Below are 21,410 nucleotides of genomic sequence, written 5' to 3'. Positions count from 1 at the left end.
GCGCGCAAGAGGGGAGGAAAAACAAAGGTTGAGTTGGTAACTCATGCATCCACGAATGCTTACTCCCCACTTCTATACACTCAAGATATGGAAAACCCCATCAACTAGCCCCTTTGACCATGACACTTGGCCATGAAATCTTACCCCCTTCGTTGCCACCATATTATTCACCAACCTTTATTAATTGAAGGGTGGACCAAGGAAATGTTACTTCCCCTCTAGGGTTGTAAACACCTAAGAGGGTTGACCTCTAACCATCCCTACTTAGGGAGAAAACACTGCTGCGAGATTAGGGTCCTGATTTTGGAAGGGATCCTTGTTTGAAATATTAAATTGTTCTTAACATTCAAGTTTTGTTCACTTAGATGCACTAATGATTGTTGTCCCTGATGATTGGTTGCTTTCACTAGAATCCATGTTATTCTTGTTAGGTGGTTTAATAGTCCACATCTTGGGTACCTACTCTAGAGGTACCTAAACCCTCCAAAGAAGTATACTGGCACAAACAGGTGAAGCGTTGAGACTCTTGGGGCCCCTAGTAGCAGCATTGGATGGCATATGTCCTAGAGCACCTTCAACACCTAGACATTGGTTGACTTTATCTCAGATTTGATGATTCCTTTGGATGACACAGTTGGACCCAACATGCCCCTAGGCTAGCCTTGCCACCAATTGATGGATGACAGTTGATTCAGAGCCTAGAGGAGGATGGTCTCACATTGAGAGACTAGGAACGTTTGCTTGTGCTTAAGGAGCCCTCAACACTGGAGCAAAGGAGGCCACTTTTAGCAATTGGAGACCCATGGAGCAATGTTGCACGAAGCGGGGACGTTTTTTGGAAGCGGGGACGAAATGGGGATGTTTTTTGGAAGCGGGGACGAAATGGGGATGTTTTTTGGAAGCGGGGATGCAGAAGCGTCATTTTCCAAAATTCTCGGAAGCGAACGAAGAATGTCTGTGAGGTGTTGCTGCAGATCTAGAGCCAAAGGATTGGGCAAGTGTGTTCAGGATACGACCAAGAGGAGCTGAGAGTGCGCTACATTAGCCAAATGGTCAGTGTATCTTGTTTGGGTAGTTTGGTTGTCATAGTTGTTGACACCAAGTCCCAGTTGTAGTCTTGTATCAATGGATGTATAAAGAAAACTATTTATTTGTTAATGGTTTTCTTGCCCATTGTAGGTCTAAAACCCATTGTGTGCTTAAGATTTATTAGGTCAAGTCAAAGGTCAAAGGTCATAATGTAAAGTCCCTTGGAGGGTTCTTGTATCAAAAGGAAGAAAAATATTTTTATGTAAAGAAGAGTCTAGAATCTATTAAAAGGTAATTTGGCCAACCCTTCAAGTTGACCTAGAATAGATGTATCTGCCCATCAAGAAGCCTATAAAAGAGAAGCTCGGGCTCATTAGAAGGACAAACAATCACATCAAGTTTCCGATTTGATCTGAACCGAGATGGAGGAACTAAATTTCTAGGAGAACTAGCGAAGAAGAGGAGGAACTGAATTTTTGTTTTTGGCATCTCTAGCTCACACGTGCGAGTCTGCTGCAAGAGACTAGGGTTTTCTTAGATCTGATTTTGTAGAGATTACGTTAGGGCTTGGCTGGCTTATCTTTTGTGTGGTTGGCCCTGGGTCAAGGTCTTGGAAGTCTTCATTGAATTGATTCTATAAGGTGTTTTTGGGTTTTCCCTTGGCTTGGAGCCTATTTTTGTTCTCTTCTTGTTTGCATTGTGATCTTCTTATTGACATTTGTCTTGATGATGAACAAAACAACATAATAAGAATGATGCACTACTTTGGTATCAGAAGAAAGTGTCAAGGATAAAGAGAAATCAAATTTATAAAACCCTAACCTATTATCCCTGAGATTTCTTAACAACAGGCAGCTTCAGTGAGGCAGTTCGATTTGGTTGAGCAGGAGGTTGATTCAGTTGCTGGAGGCTGGAAAAATTTTCCAGAGGGTTTGAGGATCATTTTTAGTAGCAACAACAGGTAGAACGATTTGATCAGAGGCAGATTCATGCTTTGTGTGAGGGCCTGTGCAAGGGTTCTTGAGGGCCAATTTTTCGAGGCGAGTTGCGCCAGGATTGCTCGTGGATAGAGAAAAAAATCTCTCTAATAATTTTGGCCAGATTATTTGCTGAGGATAGCTAGTTTGGCATCTAGATTTTTGTACTTGGAAATTTCACTGCTGCATAATAATAAAGCCCTCATCTGTTGCATTGGTTTTGCCACACTGGGTTTTTTTGGGGACAATTGTCTGAAATAACCATGTCAATTTTATTGTGTGTGTTTATCATTTTCTCAGTTTCCAATTTATTTTCGTAGCGTTTTATTTGTGAAAAATTGCAGTGTGATTTATTTGTTGTTTGCCATAACAAATAAATTGCATAATTTAATCAGTTAGAAGAATGCATCTCCGGTTGTTGCAATTTAAGGAAATTTCACATGGTATCAGAGTAGTTTTGAAGACATTAAAAGCTCAAAAGCAAGGAGAAATTTTGCAGCTTCGGAGGGAGTCTCTGAGCAAAATTTTTGGATCTGCACAGAGGTCTAGCCAGGTAGTGCGAATTGTTGGGCGGGGGTTCGATTTTTAGTTGCAAGGGCAGGAAAAGTTCGAACAAGCTCAGTAGTAGTTCCAACAGGCAGTGGTGTAGTTGGGGAGCATTTTTGGTGAGTAGATCAGAGAGTTCGTTGAGCATATTTGGTAGTAGTGATCTTGAAGTTTGCAATAGCAAATCAATGCTGGGTGGAAGAGAAAAGCACATGAAATTATACTTAGGATGTCTTCAATAAATTTTCTAGAATTCTCCAGTATGCCCATGGAAAAATTTGATATTCAGGGGGCTACAAAATTGTCTTCCAGATTGGAGGACAAATTTGCTTGCTTAACCAACTCAGCTTCATAGGGAGTCTGGTATATAGATAGTGGAGCGTCAACTCACATGATAGGAGTTAGAGAATATTTCTCCAGCTACAATGAGGAGGAGAGGGACTTCTGGATAACAATGGGAAACAAGACTAAATGCACTACACTTGCGAGAGGTACCATTGACATTTAGAGAGTCAGGAGCAAGCACTAGCGTTACAGATGTATTGCATGTGCCAAGATTGGGTATGAACCTACTTTCAGTATCTTAGTTACAGGATAAGGGATATGATGTCCACTTTGTAGGGAAGGTGTTTATTAAACACCAAAACTTGAAGAAGGTGAAATAGAATGGGGTACGAGGCAACAAATTGTACAAGTTGTAGGACACTCAAATGGAACTAGTGAGCAATGGTAGTGACAGTGGGACAGTGGGAGAGACTTGAATGAGTATGGCATAGGAGGATGGGACATTTACATCATGGAGCACTTAGAATGCTCAGGGAGACAATAATAGGTGTTCCAAAATTAGGCATGGAACATGATGATGTGTGCAAAGGGTGTGTGCTTGGGAAATATGCTAAGGCAACATTCCCAAGAAGTGGCAGCAAATCAGATGGTGTGTTACAGCTTATACACTCGGACATTTGTGGTCCTATCTCCAGTAAATCTCTTGTAGGGTATGAACACTTCATCACCTTCATTGATGATCATTCCGGGAAAACTTAGATCTATTTTATGAAGACCAAGGATAATGTCTTCGAAGTTCGATCACTTCATGGAGTTTAAGGCTCTAGTGGAGAATGCGACAGGGAAAAGGCTCAAGGTGCTTCATTTAGATAACAAAGGTGAGTACACAAATAGTGACTTCACAGGTTTTTGTGCAAAGGAAGAACAAATCTATAGTTGGGGATGCAAAGGCGCTGTTATATGACCAAGATTTGTCGAGGTTCTTATGGGCATAGGCATGTAGCATGACCCCGTATATTCATAACAGGGTTCCTCACAGGGCATTGGGGAAGATAACACCAGAAGAAGTCTTCTTATGGACGAAGCTAGGAGTTAGTCACTTCAGGATCTTTGGCAGCATAACTTATTGCCATGTACCAGATGATAAGTGTACCAAGTTGGATCAGATTGCAAAAAGTGTTTGTTTCGTTAAGTATAGCGAAATCTCTAAGGCATACATGATCTATTTTCATAACAACAAGAATATTATTGTGAGACGGGGCGTGAAGTTTATGGAGGACAGGGCCTTCAAGAATCTTGCGAGATGCCAGTAGGTGATTAGAATGAGCCAACAAAAGCTCCATTGGTCCAACAACATGGGTAATCAGTAGGACCTCCGTAAGGTCAGTCATAGGGATCTAGTACAGTTACCAGTACCAACACATCCTTAGGTGTAGGAGATCTAGTGAGTTTGCAGCAGATGAAGCATCATAGGCAAGATGAGGAGCTGGTTGATCCTCCCACCACTAGTGGTCGAATCGGTAGGGAAGTTCGTCAGACATTGAGAAATGCAGAGTTCATTGGAGCTTTAAGGAGAAACAAGAGAGAACGCAGACAACTAGACAGGTACCGAGCATTGGTGGCACAGGTTGAAGAACATTCTAACTATCAGGAGGTTGCATAACATCAGGTGTGGGTGGATGTAATGGTAGAAGAGTATAGCTCTATCATGACAAATGATGTTTGGGAGTTAGTGCCGAGGCCTATGGATAGGTCAGTTGTGAGCTTTCGATGGATCTATATAAGATAAGGTACATTGCAGATGGTAGCGTGGAGAAGTACAAGGCTAGGTTTGTGGCAAAGGGGTAATGTGTAGAAGGAAGGTATAGATTATGAGGAGACCCTTGCCCCAGTTACCAAATATACTTCTATCTTGTCGATTATGTCCCTAACAACGCAGATGGGATGGTAGATTCACTAGATGGACGTCAAGATAACCTTTTTGAATGGGGTGATAAAGGAAGAGGTATATATAGAACAACCAGAGGGCTTCGAGACACATGAGAGGGGCACACATGTGTGCAGGTTGAAGATAGCCTTATACGGGCACAAGCATGTTGCCATGGCATGTTATGGTCAGATTGGCAGCTACTTGTAGCAGATGGGATTCGTAAAGAGTGATGCAGTTCCCAACCTCTACTATTTGATGTTAGAGAATGAGCCACTCCTAAGGGAGAGATCACAAAATCAGTGTCCTCGACCAACTAGTCTCTTAGTGATCATGACCCAAGGGATCATTGTATGCCTCAAAACCAAGCTCCCTAACCAAACTCACGATCTCTCAGTAAATTGACCTAAGGGTGTGACAATATTCCCGACCAATCCATTTGTCTCTCAGTTGCAACCCAAGGAAGATTATCAATCATTTGATGCTGTACAATCAATGTTCCCTTTCTCTCAGAGAGGGGTTCTCAACAACTCCAAGTTGTTCTCTGAAATAAGCAAACTTTATTTGGGACAATGGCTTTGTCAAAACATCAACTATTTGCTCATTAGTAGGGACCAGGGTTGTGGGGGAGCGCCTGTCCCCCTCTCTCAAAACCGCTCCCGAATCCCACTCTGCTCGGGGGTAGATAGGGAGCGATTTAGAGATCGATCGCTCCTTGACCACAATTTTTCACTCTGGGAGCAAAAAATTAAAGGAAGGAGCGGTCGGGGAGCAATCGCGCCCGACTGCTCCCTCCTTTACTTTTACTCTCTAACCCGCGTGACAGACGCGGAGGGAGGGCAGTAGATGAGGATGGAAGGGAGGGAGCAAGAGAGAGCTTGGAGCTTGGAGAGAGCAAGAGAGAGGAGCTTGGAGCTTGAGTTGAGGAGGGAGATTGAAGGAGCTTGAGGAGCTTGCAAGGGAGATTGGAGCTTGGGATTGAAGGCCAAAGAGGTAGGATCTACACTCTAATGTAGAATTTTTGTTTTTTTATATGTTCTTTGCTAAATAAAAATGTTCTCTTCTCTCTTTCCCATTCCCATTCCCATTCCTCCATTTTTTGCAAAGTCAATACTTCAAACATCATGGTTATATGGCTTGACATTCTCTTGTTGTTGGTTCTTTTTTTTGTTATTATGGTGTTGGAGAGTAGAAGGAGGGTTGATCATGATGAAGAGGATGAAGAAGTGGGTTATAGTGGATTTGATGAAAACCCTGGAGAGGAGTACCTTGGTGAGGAGGAAGAGAGTGGAGATGATGAGGGCACAAAAACTAAACAAGACCAAACCCCATTGTGGAAATATGTTTCTAGGCCTGAAGTAGGGGAAGGGGGTGGAACCACTAAATTTACATGCCCCCATTGCAAAAACACTTACACATGTTCACACCGGTGTTGTGAAAATCGCGATTTTTTCAGCTTGCTGATCAAATCGCGATTTTTATACGAAAAAATCGCCTACTTTTTTTTTTTTTGCCTATTTTTATTGAAAAAATCGCGATTTTTACTGAAGAAATCGTGTGGGGTCGGAGCAACACGATTTTATAAACTTTTTTTTGGTTTTTCAGTTGCTCATTTGGACAGTGGCGCACGCGGAGGGATCAAGTCTGGGCCTTAAGTAAAAGTGACATTCTCCTTAATCTTCATTTTCATCCTTTTACTTAAATTTTTAACATTACCATGAAATGACTCGGGATGTTTGAGAGTGGTTCCAGCCTCATTGGATTTCATATGGAGAAAGTAGAATTTTAGATTTCATTAAAATCCAGCAGACTTATCAGTTTTTCAGGATTTCAGGATTAGGAGATTGTAATGTTTCTAGGTGATACCACCTGCCTGGGCTACCCCTGCCACCAGTAGAGGACGTGGTCTACCTCCTATAGCTCCTACTTCTAGTTCTTCAGCTTCTAGAGCACATCAGACTCCACTGCCATCTCCACCAGCACAGGCACCAGCGTTTACATCTAGAGGGAAAGGGAAAGTTGTGGCATTTTCTCGCAAGAGGGGCAGAGGAAATCAATAGGATTAGACTTTTATTTTATTGTATATGACATTATGACATGATGAGATACATTATCATATTTTTTGTTGATATTTTGAGGCTGAGTTGGGACTTAGGAGTCAGAACTTACTATTCAGGACATGATTCAATGTTATGTGTGATTTTAGCGCTAGAAATGATATTAAACATCTTATATATTAGTTTTTTTTATCATATTTATGTGTCAATGTATTTATTTTATGTTGTAGATGGTTTAGATATTAAAAAAATTGAAAAAAATTGAATATTTTTGTACCAAACGATTTTTCCCCCGATTTTTCCCCGATTTTTTAATGATTTTTTCCTGATTTTTCCGATTCTTTCCCCGCGCCGATTTAATCCCGATCGCGCTTTTCACAACACTGGTTCATACACCCGTGCCAAAAGGCACCTTTGTGGGAAAAGACGATGGGATCGAGATAAACAAATATGAATCAGAGCTTGTGTAAGTGTGTTAACAACATAGAGCCAAATATAGAAGGGAAGAGGAGGAAGCCCAATATAGATCTAAAAAATCAAAGGGTTTCTTTGAACATAGCTCACATTCACATGCACAAAGAACTTCATCAACATCCTCCCATGGTAGTGGATATGGAGGCATAGGAACAAACATCTCTTTAAGGTGTAGAACCATATCAAATTTCCTTGACGAAGGGTGTAGGAATGATGCGGATTAAAAAATTTACCGGTTTCTCTATGTATGTGGGATACCATTCAATGTTCTTCGCTCACCTTATTGGCATGAAATGGTTTTTGCATATATGATGCCCCCCAAAGGATGCAAGAGCCCTGGGTATGACAAGGCTAGAAACGTTGGACTTGATCATGAAAAAACAAAAATAACACATTCTTTGAGTAAAATGACAAATTCTTGGAATGAGCATGGGGTGTCTATTGTATCTGATGGATGGACAAGTTTAAAAGGAAAGCCATTGATAAGTGTTCTTGTTGTGTTTGTTAATGGTGCAATCTTCCTTTCAACATATTATTACTCAGAAAAGTTCAAGACCGCCATCAACATTGCGGAACCATTACTCGAAACAATTGAACGTATTGGGCTATACAATGTCATCAAAGTCATCACTGATAATGCTGCTAATTGTAAGGCAACAAGAGCAATTATTGAAGATAGATACCCCAACATATTTTCGTTTGGGTGTTTTGTTCACACAATGAACCTTTTGATGCATGATATTATTAAGAACAAAAACCATCAATACAAATGGATTGGTGATTTGTACAAAAGAGGCAAAAACTAATAAAATTTATTACAAATCATAGCAATACCCATGGGCTTTTGAGTTGTTGAAGATTGCGAAGACTATATTTGCTAGCTATTACCTCACCTTTAGGCGCCTTTTGAAGGTAAGGGAGTCATTGGCTAGCATGGTATCAAGTCAACAATGGCAGGTATTAAAGGACAGGGCTCCAAATGCAGTTGACAAGCAAGGTTTTGAACAAATGGAGGAGACCACTCTTGATGGTCTGTTTTGGGCACGCGTGAGGAAAGTTTTGCAATTCACCAAGCCCATTTATTGCATGATTCGTTTTGCAGATATAGATAAAACAATGATTGGGGAGGTGTATGAGCAGATGGATAGCAAGTTGGGGCAAATAAAAGATATTGTTCAGGAAAATGATCCACACTTGTATACAATAATTCACAATAGTGTGGGTGCATGGTGGAATAAACTTAATGTTCCACTACATGCCTTGCCGTATATTCTTATGCCAAATTACTACTCTCCATCTTGGTTGGGCCAACCTGCACCTGGGGGTGCGGTTAGGATCAAACCCCATATAGATCCAAATGTATCTAAAGGATATATGGAAGCATTAGACAAGTTGGTCCCTGACAAGGAGTGTGCTAATCTGCGTCTTGAATTAGGCAGATACTTCAGTTGCACTGGTTTGTTTGGTTCTTTGCATGCAATGGAAGATAGAGACAAATTTGATGCTCGCACATGGTGGGAAGCATATGGTGGCAAGTGACTTTTTCCAAAATTGGCAAAAAAAGTTCTCTCACAGGTTGTAAATACTTCTTTTGTAGAGAGGTGTTGAAGCACTTACAACTTCATCCATAATGTGAGAAGAAACAGACTCAATGAAAACCAAGCAGAAAGCTTGGTTTATGTGCACTACAACTTGAGGTTGTTGTTGAAATTTGGTACCGGAGGACAGGTGGTTCCCTTAGGCTTTGATCTTTGGCCTAGGGAAAAGTGTCCAAAAGAATTTAATTTTTCTCCTAAAGTGACTTTATAATTTTATAAAGTTAAATCTAATTTAAAAGTGACTTTAAGTAATAAAGTTATTAAGTCTAATTTTAAAGTGACTTTTATAAAGTCAATGAAAAATTAGAAAAGAAAAGTGACTTTGGAAATAAATGACTAAGTGGGTCTTTATTAAAATGGAGTGAATTAAAAAATAGAAAGTGAGATTTAAATGAGAATTTAATTTCAACCATTGATCTAAATCTATTTCAGCCATTGGATTTAGAGATCACCCAAAAGTCACTTGGAGTTATATTAAAGGAGGAAAAGGAGGAAAATGTCATTCATTCTTTCATGAGCAGATTGGGAGAAGGAGAGCAAGAGAGCAAGAGAGATTTCTGAGCAGGGAGGAGAAGGAGACAGCAGCTTGGCACACATTCCAAGGCAGCAGTTGAGCAGATTTGTACAGCTGATTCAGCACATAGTGAAAGACAGATTTTTGCACAAAAATCGAGGAGCAGTTTGCTGATTTTTCTGCACACAAAACGGAGGTCGTACAGCATTTATTACTGTCCTGTTTGCTATAATTTCCAGATTGCTGTGAGGCACGGGAAATGAGATAAGTTGTAAATTTGCTTGCTGTTTTTGCTGAATAATTCTCGCTGTAAAAAGACAATTTTCAGAAATAAAGAAGAGCTCTCAAACTGGTTTTCCCCAAGAGTTGTAGGGGGTTTTTCCAGGGTCAAGTTGACAAAAAATATCAGTGTTTTAATGTGTTTTAATGGCTGTTTTTAATTGCTGATTTTTATTTCTGCAATTTCCAGCATTCTGAAAAATTTCCAGAATTTGTGTTTTCAGCAATATTTATTTTTTTCAGTCTGTTAAATGTATGGTTATGGGAATGGGCATTTAACTACATGGGAGAAATAAGGTGAAACTAAAAACCGGGGTGGGAAAACAGAAATTTTTACAGTTGTTGAGTCATTATTGTGATCGGGCTTATGAGGATCCAACATATAAAATTTGGGACAACAACCCAGAGGATAATAATTTGGAGGATGGCACTATACATCTTGAAGAATTGGAAGCAGAACTTTTGAGAGATGATGATGATGCAACAACAACCATGCCACCCCCACCATCCAGTAGCAGTGCTAGTGCTTGAGTTCCAACTATTGTTCCTTTGCTACTGCTGCCTCCATCTACATACTCACGTGGAGGGCATGTGCCTTTTGGTTTTGGTCGTGCGACTATGCGGGAGGAGACTCCTAGAAGACCACCATGACTTGCTAAAAAATTAGACATTTCTCATGGCGGCAAGAGGAAGCAGTAGATAATAGATTTACTTGTCTTTTCTAGTTTCTAGTAGTATCTATAATTGTTAACTATTTCATATTTATTATGATATTTTTTGTAAACAATATATGACAATTTAAGTTTGAAGTTTGAAGTCGGCAATGATAACTCATTGGTAATGAATTATGCATATGATGCTTCGTGAAAGTTGAAAGTTGTTTCATTTCATTTCATGTTAGATATTCTTTGTTGTAATGGTTACACTTAGCTTACAAGTACAACTTTGGTGATCAATGATGATAAATGTTATATATTGAATTTTGAAAGCTTAAAACTTTAAGATTGATAAATCATGAGACTCAATATGTTGTATGTTACTAACTTGTGGACGTGGTTGATGAAGATTGTAACTTCTTGATGATTGATATTATAAGTTTCAATCTATGTTTTTATGCATTTTATATCTAATTCATCATTCTACATGGTTTTGTTGACATATATGCATCAAAATATAAAAAAATATATATTATATAAAAATTTGCTCCCTGATTCGCTCCTGAACCTTGGTAGGAACATACTTGAGCCTCACAACTCCCCCCTAGACAATATTCCAGATGTTATGATACTTGATCTTAGTGTGCTTCGACCTGTCATGAAACATTGGGTTCTCAGAAAGCTTCACACAACTTTGATTATCATAATATATAATGGTCAATTCTAACACTTGATCAAACAAACCAACAAACAACTTTTGAAGCCACACAACTTCACAACAGGTTGAACATGCAACTATATACTCTAGTTTAGCCATACTAAGAGCAACAAAAGTTTGCTTTCTACTTGACCATGAAATCATAACAGAGCCTAGGCTAAAACATAATCTTGAAGTGTTCTTTCTATCATTAGAGCTTTCGGCCCAATCAACATCAGTGAAACCATGCAACTGGCATTCTCCTTTAGAAGCATATGACCATAATCAATAAAACAAAATCTAGAAGTGCTCTTTCTATCATTAGAGCTTCCAACCCAATCAACATCAGTGAAACCATACAACTGCCATTCTCCATTAAAAGCATATGACCATAATCAACGGAACCACTCAAATATCTCAGTATATGTTTAGTTGCAACCCAATGCACATTTCGGGACTCAACCAAGAATTGGCTCAATATGTTCACAACATAACAAATGTTAGGCCTGTTGTTGCCCGAATTGTATAACCAATGCGACAACACTCAAGGCAGGGGCTGCCACTCTGATTCCTACCCACTCCGTTTAAGTTATCTCCTCAATGCAGGCTAAGGGCGGTAGTCCCTGTAGATGGAATGATGAGAAACTCGTTGGAAAACCAACAAGTTCAGAAGATACAATTGAATATCCTAGCAACTTGAAGTAAAATAATGTGACAAGTAGAATTATTAAGCACAACTATTTAAATTCTTAAGATATAAATGACAGACCAGTGCCTCAAGATTAATTACTTGCACAACAAAGATCAATATGTCAAGTTACTGGATGAACAATTGCTTCAATGGTGAGATGCAAAATCTATCCTAGATGAAATGCAAGATCTAATCTAAGGTGAGATGCAAGATCTTGGTTATTTTTAATTAGATGCCTATTCTAAGTGAGAGCCTTCACCTTAATTATTTTGAAGCTAGTCTCACAAAGGGTTGTAGAAAGAAGTCCACGGGAAGGAGGCTAAAGCCTCATTAACGATACCTCCCCTGGAGTTCTAACGACCCAGATGCCTTCGTTCTTACAAGGGATTGCCCACAAGAGAATTGCAAGGTCACCTGTTTTAACCTCAGTGCAAGGGTCAAGCATCGCAAATCAAGAGTGAAGGTGGCCCTAAATATGTATCAACCAAGCTTATGCTTGGAGGTAAATTTTAAGTATGCAATTCTACCTAGGATGAAGATGCAAATGAAGTTATATTGCTTTAATGAGATTAAAAATACGTAAAATGCTCCAATATGACAATGTCAAACCATTTGTAATCAAGATTATTCAAATATTAACCTTAAAGCACAATATTACAAGAATGCCAATAACAACTTGTGAAGCACTTCAATGATATTCAATGAAGGAAAGTCATTTAAGATGATTTTATTGTGTCACTGTTTATTAGAATTCCTCTTATTTATAATGTAACAATTAGGAACAAGAGAAACTTAGAGCACAATAAGAATGGCAATGAAAGCAATATCTTCTTATCTCTTATGAATGTTTATTAGAAGCTTTTCTTCAATTATTAGATTTGCAATTTAGAACCAATGAACAACAAGCAACAAGATGAGATTGCCAACAATGATATTAGTAAGTGAAATGCAACAAAAGACTTCTTATGCAAACAATACTTATGAAAAGATGAGGTCTAATCATGCAAAATGAGATGCAAATGAGACAAAGGGTTAGTGATGAGACAAGCTATCCTCAAGTCAAGAGATAAACCAATTATGATTGTTAATTCCCTCAAGTATGCCACTGCCAACAAAATGTTAGACTGTTATAGCTTATCTACTAATAGATGACAGTCAATTGGATGATCAATGCAAGTTTCAAATGCAAATATAGAAGAGCCAATGCCCTAAAAATCTCTCTAAATGTCCAGAAGATTATGCTAGAACATGAAGATACCACCACAACTTTGAAGTCAGACCTCTGAAGAGATGTAAATCAGCTAACTATCATCATGAAATTAGTGATAGAGCACACGAGCTAGAACAATTATTAAGCCTTTGTTAGTTAATGTGTGATGTTCTTTAGGTGTCTTAGGCTATTTATATTTAGATTATTGAGCAATTATGTGACTGTATGTTTTAATTCAAATCTGAATGTGGTTATGACAGTCAACCAAGGATAGGTGAAAGGCTCATGCAAACCCACAAAGCCTTGCAACTTTCTTTGAATGATTGATATACCAAGTTGAGTGACCAAAGAGCAATGTATAGGCTTCAAAGGTGCAATGTAGCGCCTCCAAACACCTGTAACCACAAAATTAGCCGATGAAATAATGAGATCAAGCCTCCAAACCCTTGCAACTAGGGCTAGAGAAGCCTCCTAGGGCTGTGGCCAAGCCAAGATGTCAATATTAAGCCCTCCAAAATTATTTTGAGCCCAAAATCCCTTCAAACACACTTGCAATCACAAAATGTTGGTGCCAAAAATCAACATTGATGAGATTAGCAAACTAATAAGGGGTGCGGCTAGGGTTCTTAGGCCCTCTTAGGCCTGCGACTAGGCTAGAAGAGGCCTATTAGGCCTGCAACTAGGCCTAGTAAGCTCAACAATCCTTGCGGCTACCTTCGATGAGCCACAAAATCAAATATTAGCCACAAAATATGATTATATCCAAGTAATTTGCTTGCAGAACCCATAGATGAGAAATCTTTGCCAAGAAATGTTGATTTCTCTGTGAATTTAGCCCTGCAGGGCTAGTGACCTCTAGAAAAGCGTTGGATGTTGAAGTTTGACGACCTATGTATTGTGGACTGGGGCCTCTAGAGGCTAGATCCACCCTCAAAGGGTGAACGATTTCTTCCCAAAGGCTGGATGGCTCCTCCTCAAGTGACTAAAAACCCTAGTTGTCTAGGCTAGGTGAATTCTTGAATCCTTAAATCCTTAAGCTATGGCACCTGCAAGTTAGATAAATAGAGCCAATCCCAAGATCTAAAAAATTTGAAAATAAAACCCCAAAAATTATGTACACAATGAACAATTAAAATACAAGGGTTAGTAGATTTATTCACAAATTATTCACAATATTTACAAGAAAATATTAGCTCTATTAAGCAGATAAACCTTTATAGCACAAGTAGATTTAGAAAATAAGTGAAATAAATAATTTCTAATTAACGCACTGGCCAAAACCTTGCACCATAAATCGTTAGATAAGCCGAGAAGCCAAACAAGACGTAGTCTCCTCAAAGTCTATGTACTTGGGGGTTGCCCAAGGGCTGAATCACTTGAAGATCTCCACACTCAAGATAGATTGTTAGATCATAGGGGTTCGATTCACACAAGAAACCTAGAGATCTAGAGATACTTGCTAGATCTACTAGATTTAGAGTGTTTACTCTAGCCCAATACCTAATGCAAGATACCTTTGCAAATAGATAATCCAACCACTGACAATGAAATAACAATCTTCAGTACAAAACACTTATAAAAAACATTCAACACATACCATAAGTTATTGAGAGAGAGACACCTTGAATTGAAACCCCAAAGACTTTTGATTTTATTCCAGAAAAATATCCAACAAAGCTCAGCTCGGTACATCAGATCCTAATTCAAATGAGGAGCCTTAGACTTCCTTATATAGAAAAAATGAGAGTTCTAGACCCCTCCAAGTGGAAAAACGACTAGTTTGACTTGATCCAAGGCTTGATCCATGCCAAAATAATTTTATCCCTTGATAAGTGTTGCACAAATCTCCAAAAATTTCAACCCCTTGAGAAATTCAAACTTCTAGGTGCATCTGGTCCTTTGGAGAATCTTCAAAAATAGAATTGTCGTTACTTGTGCAAAATAATTAACTGCTTGGTCTAAAAAATTCGATTTGCTGGGAAAATAGTCTTCTTGGGTCCAACAAATTTCTTGATTGGGCCATCTTGCCTTGGAAATGAGGCTTTTGATTTTGACTTGAATTTTTCCCTTTGAAAAACAACCTCAATAGTTTTTTGATAATTTTTCCACTTGGAGAGTAATTGATTTTTCCTCTCATTTTTTTTTTGACAATTTTTTTGGCTATTTTATTTTTATTTTTGCTAGAAAATTAAATAATAGACTCGAGGGGATTACACATATTTTTCCACCCTCTAGGTGGGTCTAAAAAAATATTTTGGTAATTGTGCTCTAATTAGGAGGAACCATTCACCAAAAATATTTCTAGACACATTTACAACGAGATTTTACAAATAAAATAGAATGGGAATTTTTCAATTGACACATACCCCTTAAGACTCAACCAAATTCTGCGACTCAAGACACATGATCTAGTATGATAAAATTACATAGACTTGATAACTCTAGGACTCATCTAAGACCTTATCAACGAGTTCCACCCTAGCTTTGGGGTATGTTTAGGAGAAAAACTTTGCTAATTATTTCTGTCTAGAAACACAAATAATTAGGGAGGTTAAAAAACTCCCTAGAGTGAAATCCTTTGATAAGAATCATAGGCTTACCTAGGTGTTGTTACATGGCTTAATAATCATACTAGAATCATTTTATAATGAAATAGAAGAATTTTGGGATTACAATGATGACAATGAATAAAAAAAAGTTTATCCATTGCTTTATACTTGCTTCTTGGAATTGTTGACAAGGCCTAGTGTTCATAAGATAGTTCAACGAGCCAATTAATTTTTGATACGTCGAGGGATCAATCAGATCAGAGTCACAGTCCTAGATCTTCTTCAAATTCGTCACTTTAAGGGTGTCCATGGACTTGAAATCCATAATGACAAATCTTTGAAGGATCTTAATTGTACTTGCCTTGGCCAACAAAAATTCCATGAAGTTTTTGCCAAATTTCCAATCCCAAATCAAATGCATAAGACCAAGATCCTTCATCTGAAATTCAGGAATCAACTCCCTTTTACACTGGACAACCAAAACTTCAACCCTTTTTAGAAACATATCATCTACATACAACAACAAAATGAAGGGCTTGCCTTCAACAAATTTGAAGTACAAGTTTGGATCAACATTGCTTTTCTTGAAACTAAGACTTAACAAATAGCCATCAATACAGGAGTACCATGCGCGAGGAGCTTGCTTTAGCCCATACAAGGCTTTTTTGAATTTGCAAACATGTGTTTCTCTATCATGACCTTAGCCTTGAAATTTCTCAATATAGACTTCCTCTTCAATGACTCCATTCGCAAAGCAGTTTTGACATCATCCATTTGATGTAATTTCCAACCTGCAATAGAAGCAAGAGCAATGACAGATCTAATATAAGCATACCTCGCAACGAGAGAAAACATGTCTTCATAATCCTTTTCCTCTTTCTAGGAGAGTCCTCGGGCCACAAATCTTGCCTTGTACTTCTCAACACTTCCGTTCACTGCATGTTTGATCTTGTAGATTCATTTGGAAGACACAACAAATTTCCCTTTAGGACTTGGCATGATTTCCCAATCATCGTTCTTCAATATAGACTGGTACTCTTCAATCATTGCATCTTTCCAAACTTGATGCTTAACTGCTTCCTCCTATGTGGATGGCTCAAATCCAATGATCTTGCACATCATTGCTGCATAACTATAACACTTTTTTGACCTCATGCTTTCCCTGAAGGTCCCACGAGGTGCAACATGTCCTTCGACTTCCTTCAATGTTCTTTCAAGCCAGGCAGGTCACTTTCTAGTCTCAAGTATAGTGGCTCTTGCAGAGTCAACAAGTTCATGATCATGACTCTTCATGACGACCTTGTTCCATCAGTTCAGGTTCTTTAGATTTTGATTCCACATTCTTTGGGGCCACCTGCAACTTATCATCAGAGTCGAAGTGTGAACCCTCAGACTTCCAGAAAGCAACATCCTCATCAAATATAACATCCCTACATGCTTCAACTTTCAATAGAACATTGTCTTGGAACTTAGACCCTAAAGGCCTTTGAATTTTCACTGCAACCAACAAAAGGTCCTTTCTTCCCTGAAGGTTCCATCTTTGTCCTTTTCTCCTTGGGCACATGGAGATAAACAGGACAACCAAATATTCTCAAGTGTTCAACATTTGCTCTCTCATTTGTGAAGACTTCTTTAGGAGTCTTGTAATCCATTATTTGCTGTGGGCATCTATTTTGAACATAAACAATTGTTCAAAATAGATGCCCAATTTGTTGGAGGATAGTAGGGAACTATCAATTCTCTCTTAATTCCAACATCCCTGTAGAAGGAAATCAATTCTTTGGACACATATTCTTCCCCACTGTCAGATCTTAAGGTCTTGATCCTTCTTCCTATAACATTTTCAATTCTAAGCCTTGAATTCTCTAAACTTTTCAAATACTTCATCCTTGGATTTCAAGAGATAAATCCATGTCTTACGAGAGTAATCATCAATAAAAGAGACATAATACAAATTTCCACCCAAGGTCTTGTTAGACATAGGCCCACAAACATCAGAGTGCACAAGATCCAAGATTCCTTTGGATCTACTATCACTACTAGTACATCTTCCTTTAACATTCTTCCCAAGGGCACATCCTTTGCAAACTCCATCATGCTCAATCTTAATTTCAGGTACACCTTTAACAAAATATTTCAATTTAGATAAAGCTTTATAATGAACATGAACGTACCTTTGATGCCATAGCTCACAAAGATCAGTGATGTTGTGTAATAGGGCTTGGATAGAGTGACCAAGGAGACGATATAGGCCTCAAATTCGTACACCAATGACTTTAGCAGATTCAAAAGATGCGTCCTTCTTCCATACTAGAATTTGTCCATCCACAACGACGATTCTATATCCTTTGTCTTCAAAAGATGAAATGGACAACAAATTCTTCTTCAAACCAAGAACATATAGAATATTGTTAATCGATATATTACCTCTTGATTCCAATTGGAAGGATGTTGAACCAATGTCCTTGACTTCGTATTTGCCATTATCTCCAAGGTCAACTCTTCGAGCTATCTTCTTTTCAACCAATTCAGAGAGGTTCTCACGACTTCCAGTCATGTGCCTAGAGGCCCCACTGTCCACCAACCATATTTTATCATGACCTGCAATACAACCTGTAAAAGTAGAATAAAATGAGTATTCATCATCATAATCCTTCTTTATAGGCCTCCTCTGATGTGAGGATTCATCAAGGTCAGCTGCAGAAGCATGATGCTTCCGTTTCCTCTTTCATCATTATTCCTTTGTTAGTCATTCCTTTGATTCCTTTGATGACAATCATTTTGATAGTGACCATATGCTTGGCAACGATAGCATTGAAAATTTGTCAGATCTCTTCTATCTTGAGAGGGAGGAGGAGGTCTTCTTTGTGGAGCAGGTTCCCTTCTTGGAGCATATCTTGGAGCAGGTCTTGAATTAGGTCTTCTTCCAGAACTTCTTTGAAATATTCCAAAATTAGGCCGCCTTCTATTACTCTTTGAGTGGGCTGCAAAGGCTTGAGAGTCTTCAGCTGGATTTACAATCTTATCTCTGGAAACGAGCCTTGATTCTTCTTGTGTGCAAGCAGCCCAAAGCTTGTCAAAAGAAGATGCATTTTCTCTGCCACTAATACTTGCTGCAAAAGGATCCCAGGATTCATGTAGACCACCCATTGCCACAGCTACCAATTCTCTGTCGGATACACACACACAAATGTATCTGTATCTGTATCATGGTATCCAGTGAACTGGTGGTGCTGTTTCGAAAGTTAAGTCTCCTCATTGCAATTGGATCCATTGTATTTGCATCTAGTTGTAACATGTTTCAAAGCATATAGGTTGTTTAATGTTGTTCACTTTTATGTAGAAATTAAAGCACAGCTCACTTATTATGGGAAATTGTTTGATGTATCAAAGAACTCTGAATTTTAGTTTATTGCCATCATGTTTAGCAGTGTATGAAAAAAATATTTCCATCTCCTTTCTATTGGTTCCCTGTGCTGCTGTCTTTGCCAGTCATTACACTATATCTGCTAAGTAATCCTACTTGTAACGATGTGGTAGTTTTGCTATTTAATAACTGTTACAGAGCCTAGGGCGTTTCTGCTCGGATATTTCTTGTTGCTTCATAATTCTATGCTTTTTATTTGTTTAATGCTTTAGATGACTTTTCTAGGCAGTGTTTGTAATAATAATCACACTAGCAGGGATTAGTGAGCATGATATGCTTTTGATAGGATTAAGGTTGAGTTAATGAAAATCATTGTTTATTTTCTTCTTTGGTTATATTCTTATCCATGGTTGTTGAACACTTGTGTGTAGCTCAATAGTCGAAGGAATGTCACTATTCAAAAATTCAGAGGGAATAAGCTAATATCAATTAGAGAGTATTATGAAAAAGATGGAAAACAATTACCATCATCTAAAGGTGTGTGATTCTATCTTTGCATTGGATTTTATTTTTGGGGAACATTTCATTTTATAGACAAATTGTTATAATATGAGGTTGGATACTTTTGAAGTCTATTCTTCTTTTAGCTGCTGATCTTAGGTTGATAACAATTGCGAAGAATGTCGTAACTATATATCTCCAAATGAGCCTTACTCCATTTCTAGGATTGGAGGCTAAGATCATCAAATTGGTTATTTCTTCTATCATTTTCACTTGTCATTCCATGTAGCTTTGAAAGATCTTCTTATGTTCACAGGGATGGTTACAAGTGCTGAATTGATTTTTCCAACCTTTTAGCGCTATTATGATATGTGAATTGGTGATGGTCTCTTGTGCCATGCTTAGATCTATTAGGCAATGATAGCCAAATAGGGGAACACTAGTGGCTGAATTTTGTGACATGCAAGTATTGGAGAACTTGGAGCCATTACATTACTAGAGAATGAATCAAGTGCTGCAATTTTTTATCTCAAATGTGCCTAGTTAGTTACGACTGCAAGAGTTATATGTCAATGGGGCCTTGTTGAATAAATGTTAGAATTTTTGGAGCCATATTGTTTAAATAAGTGTTTGTGGCCAACATTTTTTTTTGTGAGTAATCTAATAGATTTTGTTTCATGTGTATTAGGCATGATTTTTCTATCTAGCCTTTCGTTTGATTATATTGAAGTGTATATTACATGGTGGCAGGTATGTTTGGGTTGGTAAATACTTTAAAACTCTCTTGAGCCATTGTAGTTTCCTCATAGACTTAAGTTTTGTCATGCCTAGAAAGGTTAAAACTTTAAATCTACCTAGAGGATACATAAAGTATGTTGAATATTGTTCATTGTCATATGAAACAATTTATTTGGATTTTGATTGCAACTTGTGGTTTTGGGCAAGTATTAGTAGTAAAAGATGTCAGTGGAAGGGAGTTGTTCTCTAATTCATATGGTGTGGATTTGAATTTTAGTTCAATAACTATGAAATTTGGTTTTAATTTGAATTTTCACACAATTTGACAATAAGAGTTTAGTTTGAGGTTTGAGTTCATGTGCGAGAAGCGAAAGTGGAAACATTTTAGAATCAGAGGGTGGATATTATGCAAAGTCTAGATTCCACTGAAGTGTGCCCTCTATGTAGAAATTCTTCTATGGTGATTAAATGCTATGAATAAACATTAAATTGGCCATGTCTTCGTAGTTAGAGGATTCGTGAAGCGGAAGACTTTCCAGGAATGGAGGCTGTTGTTGGGTCCAATGCGAAGCCCATACTCTAGAAAACTGAGAATTCATCCATCAAGATCGTACATTTGAAATGTTCGAGGAAAACATAGTAAGTAATCATCATCATCAATCTAATTTTAAGGTTGTGGCCAAACTAGGTACCAAATTGGTGTATGAGACCTTCAACAACTCTTTTCAACATAATGTAAAATGGGGCAAACATTGTATCTCAAGCCTTAACAACTCTTTGGTTGCATTTTTTCTCTGTAAGCTCAATTTGAGAAAACGGTTAATGATAATGTTTACAACTGTTTTGGCTTTTCGAATTGTTTCATTGATCCATGGAAATTTGGCTAAATCACGCTGCAACAAATTCAAGCAATGAGCTGCACAAGGGGTCCAATAAATGGTGTTATGCTTCTCCATAATCATTTTTCCTGCATCAACACATTTTGCGCTGTTATTGATGACAACTTGGACAATATTGTATAAATTTCTCATTTCCCACCCCGGTTTTCAGTTTCTTCTTATTTCTCCCATATAGTTAAATGCCCTTTCCCATAACCATACATTTAACAAGCTGAAAAAAATAAATTTGCTGAAAACACAAATTCTGGAAATTTTACAGAATGCTGGAAATTGCAGAAATAAAAATCAGCAGTAATAAACAACCATTAAAACACATTTAAACACTGAGATTTTTAGTCAATGTGACCCTGGAAAAACCCCCTACAACTCTTGGGGAAAACCAGTTTGAGAGCTCTTCTTTATTTTTGGAAAATGCC

The 21,410-nt window shown here is 38.1% G+C and overlaps 1 protein-coding gene across 1 annotated transcript in view; it reads left to right on the top strand.

Moving 5' to 3' along the window:
• LOC149185410 (RNA polymerase II transcriptional coactivator KELP-like) overlaps positions 1–21,410 on the top strand; it is a 102,476-nt gene that overhangs the window by 23,756 nt on the left and 57,310 nt on the right. The window contains exon 2 of the mRNA XM_089417924.1: positions 19,288–19,393. Within this exon, the coding sequence (XP_089274050.1) occupies positions 19,288–19,393 (106 nt within the window). The remainder of the gene's footprint in view (positions 1–19,287; positions 19,394–21,410) is intronic.

Source organism: Pinus tabuliformis, chromosome 3_2 (genome assembly GCF_031772625.1).
Source record: "Pinus tabuliformis cultivar Carrire ecotype Pingquan chromosome 3_2, CPIR1, whole genome shotgun sequence".
NCBI lineage: Eukaryota > Viridiplantae > Streptophyta > Pinopsida > Pinales > Pinaceae > Pinus > Pinus tabuliformis.
This window is presented reverse-complemented; position numbering and strand designations above follow the sequence as displayed.